General features: G+C 36.9%; 1 protein-coding gene across 15 annotated transcripts in view; it reads left to right on the top strand.

The window, feature by feature from the left end:
- The window catches only part of SPAG17 (sperm associated antigen 17), a 117,275-nt gene that overhangs the window by 31,252 nt on the left and 71,926 nt on the right, over positions 1-14,097 (top strand). For 13 of the 15 annotated variants that reach the window (XR_013945198.1, XR_013945199.1, XR_013945200.1 and 10 more), the window contains 8 exons: positions 109-316; positions 2,018-2,212; positions 7,765-7,946; positions 11,423-11,566; positions 12,294-12,375; positions 12,745-12,863; positions 13,756-13,893; positions 13,976-14,086. Coding sequence is in view for 10 of the 15 variants with exons in the window: in XM_080576920.1 (XP_080433046.1) it covers positions 109-316; positions 2,018-2,212; positions 7,765-7,946; positions 11,423-11,566; positions 12,294-12,375; positions 12,745-12,863; positions 13,756-13,893; positions 13,976-14,086 (1,179 nt within the window). In the remaining 5 variants the exon portion in view is untranslated. Of the gene's footprint in view, positions 1-91; positions 317-2,017; positions 2,213-7,764; positions 7,947-11,422; positions 11,567-12,293; positions 12,376-12,744; positions 12,864-13,755; positions 13,894-13,975; positions 14,087-14,097 lie in introns of all 15 variants that reach the window. The other 2 variants (XM_080576923.1, XM_080576922.1) reach the window with 2 other exon arrangements.

The raw sequence follows: 14,097 nt of genomic DNA, 5'->3' as shown, positions 1-14,097 counted from the left end.
TACTCAAAAGTATTCAAGTTATTCATTGATCCACTATAATTTTATAGCAATCTGCCCTTTGTTCTTCACAAAGGCTACAATGAAACCTTAGTTTCTTCATCTTGTCAGGCAGAAGAAAAGCTAAAAAAGGAAAAAGATGGAGGAAAAGAGAAAGGTAAACCTCTTGGCAAGAAGGAGAAACCCCCTAGTGCCAAGACAGTTGAGAAAGAAAGGAAAGGAAGGAAGACAGAAGTAGCCCCTGCAGTGCCAGCTACTATTAAAAAGAACACCCAGTTGAAGCGACGAGGAGAAGAGGAAGAGGAATACAAATACATTGGTATGTAAAAAATGCAGATATGCTCCTGATAAACTTGCAAAAATCGTCAAACCTAGCTTCATATTCAGTACATTTTTTGTTTCATGTTGAAAGATGTATTTGGCAATATTAAAACACTGCCACTTTGCATTTGAAGAGGGCACTGTGCTTTGCTTCGAAGTAAGATATATTGTACAGTCCAAGAAATAAAATAGAGATGAGATATGTAGCACGTTAACATCAAAAATGTTTTAGCATGTGTAAGACTAAAGTGGCTAAATAAATACTACATGTCCTTACACAAAGATTTCAGAATAACTAAATGCATGTGTCAGTATCCAAAGGCATCTTTCTCCTTGTATTAATAAAGTAAAACTGAGCTGTCCACCATTGTTTAGGGGTGAAGCCAGGTTCTGTATAAAGGGCAATATGATTTCATTTGCTGTAAAAACATGTGGGTAGTGCTGAGACCTGAAGAAAGCTAGTCCAGAAGTGAGCTATACAAGGTAAGGAATAATATACTAACCAGTGTTGAGAAAATCGTTATTCTCAATACATAGCACCCGTGGTTACAAATGTCACTGGAACAAAAAATATTGGAGAATGTGCATACCTCTGCTCATTAGATCATAGTTATATTTAATTTGGACCACAGGGAGCTTTAACTACGTCAGAAAAAACAGGATCTCTCCTGCTAGAGAAGCACTTGCTGGTCTTGAATGTGTATCCATTATTCCCCAGTTGAACCCCTGCAGGCATTCCTTCCTATTTCATCAGACTTCTGTCTATATCTCTTTTGAGATCAATGATACTCCTCAAGCATCTAAAAAGCATTGGTCTAGATGTTTAGAACAAATCTGAATCTTAGTCAAGCTGACAAAATTACATAGGAACAGAACAGTGGCTTTCTGTGCATTAGCTTATTTTCTTAGATAAGACATGGCAAAAATATCATTTTGATAATTTTAAGATTTTTCAGGGACTTAAAAGAGAAGTGTTTGAAGAAACGTTTGTGCCTGTAAGAATCAAAGCTAAAGTAATGTAGAGAACTCATGTTATCTTACTTATGTAAGTATAGAATGTACTGTACAGAATGGCTTTGAGTAGCTATTAATGTGGTTCTGCTAGGCCCTATAGAAACAATTTTACCAGATCCAACGTTTTTGATTCCGATCTGAGGGGCGTCTGAGGAGTGGGCAGAAAACATCAGGTACCTGTATAAGATAAGAGATTTTTTTTACCCCATATCCATACTTTGCTGCCTTGTTAGTCACAGCTAATAAGAAGAAAAAGTAAGAAAAATAATAATTGCCTCCAAAAGCTAACCACCGTGAAAAGTGTCTTTGTTTAGTATGCTTAATAGCTTTGTGTTACGAACTGCTAGCATTGCCATTAAATTTTATTAACTGAGATCATCTCATTAGTCCCAAGGGTATTTACAAAACAGTGAACGCAATGATTGCAGATTATCTCAAAGGAGAATTTGTCTAGGTAATTTGTGCTTGCAAAGATGATAGAAGAATAAAAAACAAACATCCCAGAGACTGTAGGAATATCCGAAGCTACCTACTGGTTCCTTCTGATTGCTGCATTTTTGTTAATTGTTTGTAATAGTTTGCTTCTGTGGCCTTAATTTGCAGTATCACTGTATACGCAAGGAAAAAAAAAATTGTTTAGTTGTTGAATTCCTTACTCTGGTCTGTTTTATTGTGCTTTGAACAGATGATGAACCAGATGATGGTGCCCATTATTACTTTATAATCTTGGGTTTCCACAACCCTCAGCTACTGCCTGTGATGTCTGAGCTTGGAGTTAATGTTTCAAGTGTAATCAGGATTTCTTCTGAGAATTATGATCCATTACAGACATATTTGGAAGCAGCTAAACTTCAAGAAGAATGTTTACTTTCACCTGAAGGTAATTTGGTCGTAAGAACAAAATTTGTGTAGAAAGAGTACTGGTTTATATTCAAGTAGACCGTTCCTGTTGTGCTTTTCTCCTCTGTGCCTTGTGTGTATGTATACTATCTGTGAGCAGCTTTCTTTCCTAGTGCAAAAATGCTTTTGCCATTGGTTTGGTCACCAAACCAAATGGTTTGCTAAAGCAAAAGCTTGCCTTAGCTGGCCAGTGGAAAGAAGGACTGACTAAGCAGTCAGTGTTGCAGCCACAGTTCTGTGCAACAGCCACCAGAACATTTTATCAAATGCATACCTGTATGTGTCATTAGCCAGGAAGGTCTGTTTCTAAGAAAAATTGTACATTTGGTAATTTCAAAGGAAGTGCACAGCTGGCTAGGTTGTGACTGTGTGCCCAGCCAGAAAAGAATGTGTTACAGAATAACACCCTGTAGTCATACAGCCTGAGGACAACTGCGTAGCACCTCTGTTGAAAAGGATGTGGGGTTCTGGTGGACGGCAAGCTAAATGTGAGTCATCAATGATGGCTGACCATACTCAGCTCTATTAACAGAGCCAGTAGGTCAATGGAAGTGGTTATCCCTGTTACTTGGCACTCATGAGACCAGAGTTTTAGGCTCTGCAGTACAAGAAAGATACTGATAAATTTGAATGAGTCTAGCTGACAGCCACCCTGTAAGGAGTGGCTAAAGGACCTGGGCTAGCTTAGTGGGGAGAAGAGAAGGCTTACAGAGCACCTAATAGCACCCTTCCAATACCTTTGAGGGGTGTTACCAAGAACACAGAGTAAGACTTTACTGAGGTACATGGCCAAAGGAAAACAGATGGTGTTCATGAATAACCTTCAGAAATCACAGACCCCAGAGATAGAGGGAAGGTCTGGAGCACAGGACATACACCCTTGGTAGAAGAGAATCAGGTCAGGGAATACTTAAGCAACCTTTGAATGACCATGGCAACTGGGAGAGGTGCTTGAGGACTGGAGGAAAGCAAATGTCGCTTCCATCTTCAAAAAGGGTAAGATGGAAGACCCAGAGAACTACAAGCCACTCAGCCTCAGTCTGCGGGAAGATGATGAAACAACTATGATTATTTGCTTATTTATAAGGAAACTTTATAAAGTGAAAAAGAAGTAAATATACCTGGTAGTTCTTCATTTAAGTAGTGTTATAAGTAGTAATGCAAGTACTTCTTGTTGGCGTGTGTGTTGTGGAGGGTTAATCTGTTTTCACTACAGATACCATTGCAGACAGGTGATGGTTACAACTACCTACAATTAATGCTGACAGCAGAAAGATTCAACTTCATATTGCAAAGAAATAGGTAAAATAACTGAGTAGTACTGAGGTAAGTTAGAGAAGTTTTCAGATCAGCTGATTCAGTTTAACTGAAACTGCATTCAGTTTAAAGATCTGCCTGCCATTCTCATTTATACTTGAGACTCATGAAGAACAAGTGAGATAGTGGAAAAAGATCTGGGAGGAAGAGGGAAAGGAATACAAATAGCCAGGGCACTGAAATCTGCTTAATTTCTGTTTCTGGGAAAATACTGGAACAAAGAATTTACAACCAGTTAGAAGAAATGAATATATGAGTAACAGCTAGTATATCCCTGTACTCAGCTCCAGTAAGGCCTCACCTCGTGTACTGTGTTCAGTTTTGGGCCCCTCACTACAAAGAAAGACATCAAGGCCCTGGAGCATGTCCCAAGAAGGGCTACAAAACTGGGGAAGGGCTTGGAACACAAGTCTTATGAGGAGCAGCTGAGGGAACTGGGGTTGTTTATTCTGGAAAAGAGGAGGCTTAGGGCAGACCTTATTGCTCTCTGCAACTACCTGAAAGAAAGACGTGGAGAGCTGGGGGCTGGCCTCTTCTCACAGATAACTAGCAACAGAACAAGAGGGAATGTCCTCAAGTAGAGCCAGGGGAGGTTCAGGTTGGAAATCAGGAGAAATTTATTCTCAGAAAGAGTGGCTAGGCATTGGAATGGGTTTCCCAGGGAGGTGGTGGAGTCACCATCGCTTGGGGTGTTTAGGGAAAGATTAGATGTGGTATTTAGGGACATGGTTTAGTGGGTTGGTAATATTGGTGGTAGGGGGATGGTTGGACCAGATGATCTTGGAGGTATTTTCTAACCTTAATAATTCTATGATTCTATATGTTGTTCAAGAACAAATCATATCAGACAAGTTTAATTTCCTCACAAAATTAAGTACTGACCTTTTAAGCAGAGGAATAGTTAGTGTTGTATATTTGAATTTTAATAATGCTATTTCTCATGGCCCTCAGTAAGCAAGATAGGTCTAGAGGAAAGTGTATGTATAGTAGGTGCAACCTCCTTGGAAAACCTTAGCTTCTGTAGAGTAGCTATTAAAGGCTTATAAAACAGAAGGATGCATGGAGTCGAGTCAAGAGAATTTGTGCTTTTTCTGGTATTATAAAGTATTATCATCAATATTGGAAAAAGGGGGCGTGATTCAAATGCGAAATGTTCTTGACAGAATAGAGAATAACAATTTGGAAAAAAGCATATTATGTTTAATGTGGACAACTATAGTATAGTGTATTTATGCAAAAATAATGTGTGTACAAATACAAGCTAGGAAGCACCTAACTAAAAGACACATTGTGAGTCAAGCTATCATGCTGACTTCGCAAATGAGCATGTCATCAGTATCATTATGCCACTAAAAAAAAATCTCCAGATTATAAATGAGAATATGTCCTAAAAAATACCTGAAGTAATTCTATCATACAACTCAACAGTGAGTTAAAATTTCATAAGAAATTTGTGTCAATCAGAAAATTCCAAATGATCACAAAGAAAATTATTAGGGATCTGTAAAACTTGACCTGTGAGGAAAATAAAAAAAAAATAAATAGTCGGCCTTATCTTTTTAAACTTAAGGATAAAGGGCATAAAGGAGGATACGATAAAAGTTTTCAAGTTTATAAAAGTCTAGAATAGAAAATAAAGAGTATAAATTACAAAAAAATAAAAATACAATATAGCAGGAAGAAACTTTCTACAGGAGAGGTTGGTGAAGTACTAAAGTAGATTGAGTAGGAATATTGAGGCTTTTAAGTTTATATTAGGCAAACATTTGTCACCAGTGATATAGTTAATTGTGCCTTGGAGCAGAGGTTAAACTATTTCCTAGTTGAATGGCTTTTGAAATAGATCACAACTGATCATTTCAGTAATGTACAAAGATATACTTCTAGGAAGGAAGACATTAACCTGTAAATCCAATAGTGTTATAACGTTTCTGTTGTTCATGGCATTAGTACTCCTAAACCATGGATTATGCACCATAGCTTTCATGTTCTTTTCCTTCTCAGGTGCCTACATGCCCTATTGGCTTTCATTTTGTGATGTTACCAAGTCAAGCACTACTAGTACCTTTCATATGGTTAGGTTTTTGTTCTTCTAATCACTCTAGTAGCTCTACTTTTATCTCCTCTTTTCTGAGAGTTAATATTCAGAACTTCGACCAGTCTCTCGGCCTGACAGTTTCTGCTGGAAATGTGTGACCTGACACATCCTAGTGATTCTAGGACTTCTGTTTCCACAGTGATGGTTCAAAATCACTATGCAATGTATTAGTATACACTAGATGCTATTATTTCATTGTTACATGATTATAACAGATTGCTGTTGTTGTTCCAAAATTATATAGTGTACTGCTGAATACCGTCTTCACTTCAAATTCTTTAGTAATAGAAATGAGAATTCAGTTCTTCTGTGGGGTTGTGCCACATTTCTTCTGCATTGACAGTTTCTCCCAACTCCTGCATCTTCTTCTGGGGTTACTCATGGAAACTTTTAATTTATTCTGTGAGGGTTTACATGATGAAAATGTACTTGAGCAAGAAAAGGCTTTAGTACTATAGGCACAAGAATGAAGAAGAGAGGCAGTATTCAAGGACAGAGCGTCTAATGATTGATCCTAGAGAGCCACGATGTTTCTGTGCAAGGGGAAACCTAAGCATCATACACTTATGTGTTTTAGTATTAAACTATGGGGTAGAGTTAGTAAAATATTATTATTCTTCTGTTGTAAAACTGAAATTTTTGGCTGCAATATTGTTAGTACAGTGCCACTCAACTTCCATTCAACAACGTGAAGTGGATGACCCATGACCTAGCAGTCTAAATACGATTATACTGCCAAGATATGCATTCAAAGCTGAGTGTGTTAGGAGAACATTGCCACTGAATTAGAGTTTATCTTTCATGAGCAGATGAAAAAAGAAGGAAGAAGAAAGATGGTCCTGTGACTGAGATGAGCTGTTAGGAGCATGGAACAGTTTAAATCAAAGGACCATCTGGGCCAGTATTCTATCTCCAGAAGTGGTCATGAACTGATGCCTAAGGAAGAGGAGAAGAAGAATATGAAGAGAGTAAAGGAAAGGAATAGAAGTAATAAGAAAAGAAGCATAATAGGAAAAGCACATAAGAAACTTCTCAATGTGCACCTCACTTAGCATCCACTTATTTTCAAGTCAAGGGATTTTCCTGATCCTGATGTGTCTTGTCTTTGTAGTAAACCTCAATGTATTTATTCTGTTTATTTTTTAAGGACTTGTTCAGTTTTCCTTGAACTCTTGAAAATTTCTTATACCTACAAAATCTTTTGGCAGAGAGTTCCCAGATCTTCTGCCCAGTGCTTGGAGTTACTTACGGTACATACCTTCAAAATTATGATAGGGCCATTTTATAAGTTAATTGGCCATCACTTCTGATGGCTACTACACAAGGAATATATATCTTTGAGTTCTTTAAGAAGGTCAGCATTTTTTGAAGAGTTCACAGCCTCATGGGGTTGTTTTGGTTTAAATCCATAGGGCCACTGGAAAAATACAAGTGTGGTATTTGGCCTCAATGCTTATGTTTTAGAAGTGCTGAGCACCCACACGTCCAAATGAAAGCAAGTCATTGCAGGTTTCATGTTCTTATATCTCTTAAAATTAGGCTATAATAAGTGTGGTTGATCTTGGATTCCAGAGTGTGATTGTAAGTTTGGCATTAAGAGAGAAAGTTTTTTCTCTGTACCTGGAGCACCTTTGAAAATTGATCATCACCATGCAATAAAAATGAGAGCTATACAACTTCTAGACTCACTATTCGTAGTCATGCTATACCTTAAACTCCTTTTAACCCCACTTTCCACTTCAACAAAATGTTGATAGTAAAGCTTGCTTATCCTATACTTAATGAACTGTTTGGTCTAAATTTGTGCTGGCAGCTTTGGAACAGTGCAAATATTTTTATATTTCCTAGGTTTCAAACATTAATTGCTGTTATTTTGGTGAAGTTTTTCTTTTGTTTTATTTCTGTGTGTTTGTTTTTCTAAAAGAAATGCCATGTTAGCCATACTTAGGCTTTATCTTCGTGGAGTTTTTTAAACCCAAAGTTTGGTGTCAGATTTTTTCTGAGACCATGAGAATGGGAATATTCTAACAGTACTTATAGAAGACTATTATACAATTTGTGCTTTCTGTAGAATGGAGATAGTGTACTGTGATTTATCTAATACTTTAAAATTTTAGATGTTGAAGCAGAGAAAAGAAAGAAAGATGAAGCTGTCAAAGATCTGGAAATGTTTTGGAAATATCTAGAGCCAGTTCTGAACAGTGGAAAGCATGGATCAAGTCTCTTTGATGTTGCCAGACTTCATCACCTGGTTAAGGAGAATGCCTTTCCCTCTGACTGGTCTGACAAAGAAATGCTGGTGAGTAGTTAATGCTTTCACAACATGTGGCATGCTTTGAGGTTTGTAACATTTAGCACCAATTTAGAACTGGAAGGAATTTTAGCTTACTCTTCCATGAAACAGAAACAAAATAGTTAGTATGTTTGTTATCTTCAACAAAAAATATTTTCTATATATCCAACAAGCATATTCAGCATGTATTCACGAGGAATCCTTTGAATAAAAGTACCTACCCTGGAGTTTCTTAAAGTTGTAGGCCACAGCAGCAGAGTTGAAAACAGTTCGAAATACTAAATTTATTCATTGGCTTCACAAAGGTTCAATTTAAAGTTCATTAGAGAGTCAAATGTCAGTGCTAAATAAAATTAAAAATATGTTTTTGTTCTCCTGACACCAGGTCTACTTACTATATATATCAGAAAAGTCACAAGAACAAATGAAAATGAATGCAAGAGGGCTTTTTGACCATAAGCTGTTATTTTAGCACACCTTGTACTGCTTCTTGTTGTCCTACCCAAAACATGTCTCTGATGTGTTACTCTTTATAGCCTGCTGAGTCAGGAGCATTAGAAAGCAAAGTAAACTGTTAGAAATTTTTTCCAACCTAGGATCTCAAGTATGGCAAGGTAAAAGGGTCCAGAATCTTCCAATCCACAGTGGTGGCAGTGAAAAATAGAACATGCTAAAGCAATATTCCATGATTTATCCTACTGTATTTGTGGTCTATATTATTAGGGTTAAAGGACAAACTACATTCTCCTAACACTTTTTTATAGTACATTAAATCCTGTATATAAACAATTTGGTGAGCTAGGAAGTACCCTTGATCCTGAAGGGATCAGAACTGAATTGGGCTAAATCCATAGTGGTTTTTAAGGCATTCACTAAAAATGCCTCAATTGTGGAAAGGTGTAGACTTGCTACTTACAACATTATTCACCATTATATTCTTGATCTAATCTTAAAATATGAAGCCAATTTTGAGAAAGAAGTTCTTTAATCCTGTGTATCTTAAAAATCCAGTAATCACCTCTTCTAGGGTCCTGTTGCAGCCCTTAAATATCCCACAAGCACGTATCTTTACTGAAATAAAAGAATAATTATCTGTCACTGAAATTGTTCCAGCAGATTGTAGTTGTAATTTCACATTCTTCTTTATCAGAATTCAGCAGAGCTCTAAAGAAGTAGGAACATTTGTAAGTCTTTAAAGAAGCAGATGGGAAGAATGCAAGTCAAGAAATCATAGGTGGATAGAGTAAATCTGTTCTGGTGGGCTTCCAGGCGAGTCTTTGAGTCCTATCTTGCTGCATATGGAAAGATCAAGAGATACAGAAGGAGAACTTTTTTGACAAATTGTTAGGCATTGTTACAAAAAATGATATTGTTATATACAGAAGGTCATTTCTATTTAAGATATTTTAGATATTTATAAAGGAAAATGCTCTCAAAAATATTTTCCTTCGTTCAAGAGTCACTGGTGGCTAGACTCAGAACTTTCAACAAGAATCTGATTCTGTTCTGAGATGAGGAGAAAGCAAGGAAGTAAATTCATAAAACTGTAATTATACTAACCTTTGTATCTGTCCTATTAAGCAGTGTCAGGTTGCATTATTTGTAACTCTGTAAAAATTAGAATCATATAATCATAGAATGGCTTGATTTGGAAGGAACCTTAAAGATCATCCAGTCCCAACCCTGCTGCCATGGGCAGGGACACCTTCCACTAGACCAGGTTGCCCAAAGCCCCACACAACCTGGCCTTGAACACTTCCAGCAATGGGGCATGCACAGCTTCTCTGGGCAACCTGTTCCAGTGCCTCACCACTCTTACAGTGAAGAATTTCTTCCTAATATCGAATCTAAGTCAAACCTCTCTTAGTTTAAAGTCACTACCCCTTGTCCTATCACTACAGTTGGTGATAAAGAGTTCCTCTCCAGCATTCCTGTAGGCCCTCTTTAAGTACTGGAAGGCCACTATAAAGTCTGCCTGGAGCCTTCTCTTCTCTAGACTTAACATCCCCAATTCTCATAGCCTGTCTTCATAGGAGACGTGCTCCAGCCCTCTGATCATCCTTGTGGCCCTCTTATGGACTTGCTCCAATAGGTCTGTGTCCTTATTTTGGTGACCCCAGAGTTGGACATACTCGTCTGGGTAGGGTCTCACAAGAGCAGTAAAGGGGGAGAATCTCCTCCCTTGACCTGCTGGTCACACTTCATTCTTGTTTTGTTTAAAAGACTGTGCATGAAAAACACTCCAAGACTTTAAAATTGAAATTTTCATATGCTCCAATGATTTCTTGTAATATATGAATGGAAAGTTTTGCAAAAGAGCATTGAATTAGAAGAACAAAGGTGCACAAATATTAACTCTGAAAATTCTGTTTTCACAAATATGGCTCCTCTCCCAAACACCTCCTCTAAGCTTCAAACGTTATGAAAACTGCAACAAGTATTCCATATCTGATCAGTGATTTGGGTGTTTGTTTTGAAGCGCTATAAGGAGGGCCAGATCTAGAGAAAGCAAATGCTTGATACTTCTTAAGGGTCACTTAATGCTTTTAGTGTGAGTTAAGAACTTAATGACAGTTGTGTTTCTTCACCATGCTTCATTTTAGGAAACTTAAAATTGAGACATCTGATGTTTTACTAGACACCATCATTACATGTTTAGGCTGTACAAAAGAAGAATATGGCCACTAAAGCCACTTAAACCTGAGTGTGGCACGTGGTCTGAAACAGGGTTTGGTATCAGTAGAAAAGCATTTTAATTTTAAAATAGTTGTTGGTGTCAACTTTTTTTTTCCTCCAAAACCTTGGTGAAAACCACAGTACACCACCTCTGTAAACTTGTCTCTTCCTATGTCAGATTTCAGTAGATACAGTTTTCTCCCTTTGGATGTTTGGGTGATATGATGACATTCCTTTGTTTGCACAGCTATGGATTTTCTTCTGTTCTTGAGGCCTTCTTTGCTCTAACAGAGGAATAGAAAGAAAGAGAGGAAGTAGTATGAGATTACATTGATTAGTTGGATTATTTTTATTTTTTTATCCTTCCTAGGGCAGGAGAATGGCTGGCATTGCAAATATGCTGCAGGTTGATCACCAGTAGAAACGTACACAGATGATAGAAAAGAAGTATTTTATGTTCCCTTGCCTTTTCCTTCCCATCCAAAAAATAACCTACATTTCAATTGCAAGACAACAGACCTTGAATGGTTACTGTTAAGATTAGTTAAGCTGTATACAACTGAAGCAGCTGGATAACACTCAGTCCATACTGTGGTATGGCAGCGTTTAGGCAAATAGAGATGAGGATGCCTTGTTTTCTTAGACTTACTCTATAAAACATTTTGAATTAGTAAACAAAAATACCCTTGGAAAATTTGTAAACAGCTGTGTATCTGCTTGTTAGAGAACTAATGACTCTTGTGTCTTAAGTTACATGACACTTTTGCACGCAAACTTCATCCTTTTTACCTTATTTTCTGTTATAGCTTGCACTTGGCACTGCAGTGTTTGAAAGTATTGCTTGTTTAATGTATGACTGCCTGGATTGGAGAAGACAGCATTGTAACTACTTGGAAAACACCAAGTTTATTAATGTGCCTGAATTATCAACACAACCACCTGCAACTGAGGCAAGGATCCTTTTTGCTTTACCACACTTTCTGTAGAAAATAATTAGCTATAGGATAGAATTATCTGCCTTTAATTCTGCACTAAAAAATTCAGCTTGGACCATCACTCCATGTGTAATTTTTTGTGAATGAAATCGGGATTTTTGTCTTCAGCATTTAAAACTTCAAAAATTGAAGAGAAAAAAAAAAGGCAAAACACTGGAGAAAGAGGAAAAAAAAAAGAAAATTTAAAGGATCATACAGATACTGGCATAAAGTATCATGGGTGTAAAAATGACTTAAATAACTTCTGGTGACACCTTCATGTGCCTAGAAAAATCACTATGCTTGCAGAGGTACTGTGTCTTGCTACAGATCAGTGAACTATCCAAAAAAGATGATTAGTTCTATTCCAGATCAGTTCCTTTACTTTGTTCATGGTGGACAAAAGCTTAAGTGGGCACAAGAAAGCAGCTTGTAGGATGTGTACTAGTGCTGGGGGAAAAATTGGATTACTCCATCCATAGCAGTGCTACTGAATGTTCATTTAAAGCATTCATAAAACAACATTGCTTGTTCCTTTCAGAGTCAGGTAGGATTTGACTCCCCTAGGAAGAACCATTTAAAAGCTTAGCATCTGATAGAGGGTAAATAGCAAAAGATAAATGAAATTGTTTTTTCCCACCTATTTACATTCGGCAATCCTCATTTGTTTCTGATTTTCTTGTCTTTATCTTTGTTCTTTTAGATACAACCAGCACCACAGGTTACACCTTCAAAGAAAAAAGGGCAAGCAGAAGAAAATCTGCCAACAGTAATTTTGTCACAGGGTATGATTAAAGGATTAAAACACTTGCCCTGTAGCTGTTCACTATTAATCTTACTGTTCCTTCTTCTGACAGCACAAATCTCTGAAACTATTTGTTCAGTAAGCCAAATCTGGTTTGATGTTGTGAGAGTAGTTTCTTAGTGAAAACATTGTGAAAGTCTCTGGAAACTGCAATGGTGATAAATAAGTTCTTCAGAGAATCACTTTTTCTAACTGTTCCTAGTCACACTTGGATATGAGAGCTATACAGTCCTAGACTTTAATCTTTTTTAGAAAAATTGTTGAGGAGTTGAACTGGTCAGTAACAAAAATTGACATTTTTTAATAAATCCATCCTAATACATTCTTTTTTTTTTCTTTTTTACAACAGAGGAAGAATTTTCGGTTTTGGCTGCTTCTATGGATATGAGATATTACAATGACTTGCTGAATCAGATTCCTGAGGAATACTTTTCTGTGCCCTTAATGCTGAACTGCATGCTGGAACAGGTGGGAATATTATTTTTTTTAATTCCTGTGGTTAATTCAGCTTAGACCTGTTATAATGAACTGATCAAAGATTAATAAATCCATCTCTTTCATACGGAGCTAAGAGACTATGCATAGAGGCACTGACCATGGAGGTTAAATGTAAAGGAATCATAACTCAAAAGTGGCTTCCTTGTTTTCCTTTCATATTGTGCACGCTTACTCTGTACATACAGTGTTATCCCAAAATCGTGTTTCCAAGACTACAGATCCAAAATAATCAAATAAGGAAAAGTTTGTCATTTTGTAGCTAAGTCAGTGACAGTTTTTTCACATCTTGCAACAGTGATACTAAACTTTTACTGGTTTACTCAGTACAAAGGTCTTACGGCAAACTTAACACTAGAATTGGTGTGTATCTCTGCTAACGCTGGACAGGTCTGATTCCTGTTGAGTTCAGACACAATTTACAAGTTAGTAAAGCTCTGTAGTATTATTTGAAAATCTTCCTTTTCAAAATAATATTTCAGTTCAATTAGTTTATTTACTTCAAAAATAGACTCAGGCAAAAAACCTCAAGATAAGGTCCAACATCTGAAATGCAGTCAAAATCTCTGTTCATCATTACAATTCTTAACATTTCAAGTTGGATATATTTTTCTTCTCATCCTTCGAAAAGTGAGTAATAAAAGAACACATTTAATTCTGTTTTCTATAATCTGTTTGGGGCAGAAACTAACATGCAGAATTGCATTTTTGTTACTTGTAAAAAAAAAATTTTTTTCTTTCCTTACAAAATGTATGGATATGTGTTTAGCTTATATGTAGCTTATCTCAGGATCTGTTTGCTAGTTTTAAGGATGTTATGCAGCAGTCATACTGTAGTGAAGCTATCATATACCATGTTTACTAGGTTATTGCAAGTGAAGAAGACCTTACACCACCTAGTCTGGTGTTGCCAGAGCGCCGGGCAGATGGGCTACATCATAGCATTGCAGATCATATAGCCTCTGTCCTTCCTTCTCTTCCACTTTCTGAGAGTGAAAAAAAGGTTTGTGTTGTCTTTTATTTGTTACCTAAAATGATAATTAAGTCTTATTATTGGTTTTTAATGCATCTTTCTTTTTTAACAGAATCTCTATGACTACTTTTCTCCTAAGTACAGTGAAAAAACTGTAACCCCCAAGTACCCTCTCTTATTTAATTACCGTGATACACTGGCTCAGCGATTACACCTGCTGAAGGTATAGTGATA

The sequence above is a fragment of the Anser brachyrhynchus genome, assembly GCF_964034855.1.
Source record: "Anser brachyrhynchus genome assembly, chromosome: 1".
Taxonomy (NCBI): domain Eukaryota; kingdom Metazoa; phylum Chordata; class Aves; order Anseriformes; family Anatidae; genus Anser; species Anser brachyrhynchus.
This window is presented reverse-complemented; position numbering and strand designations above follow the sequence as displayed.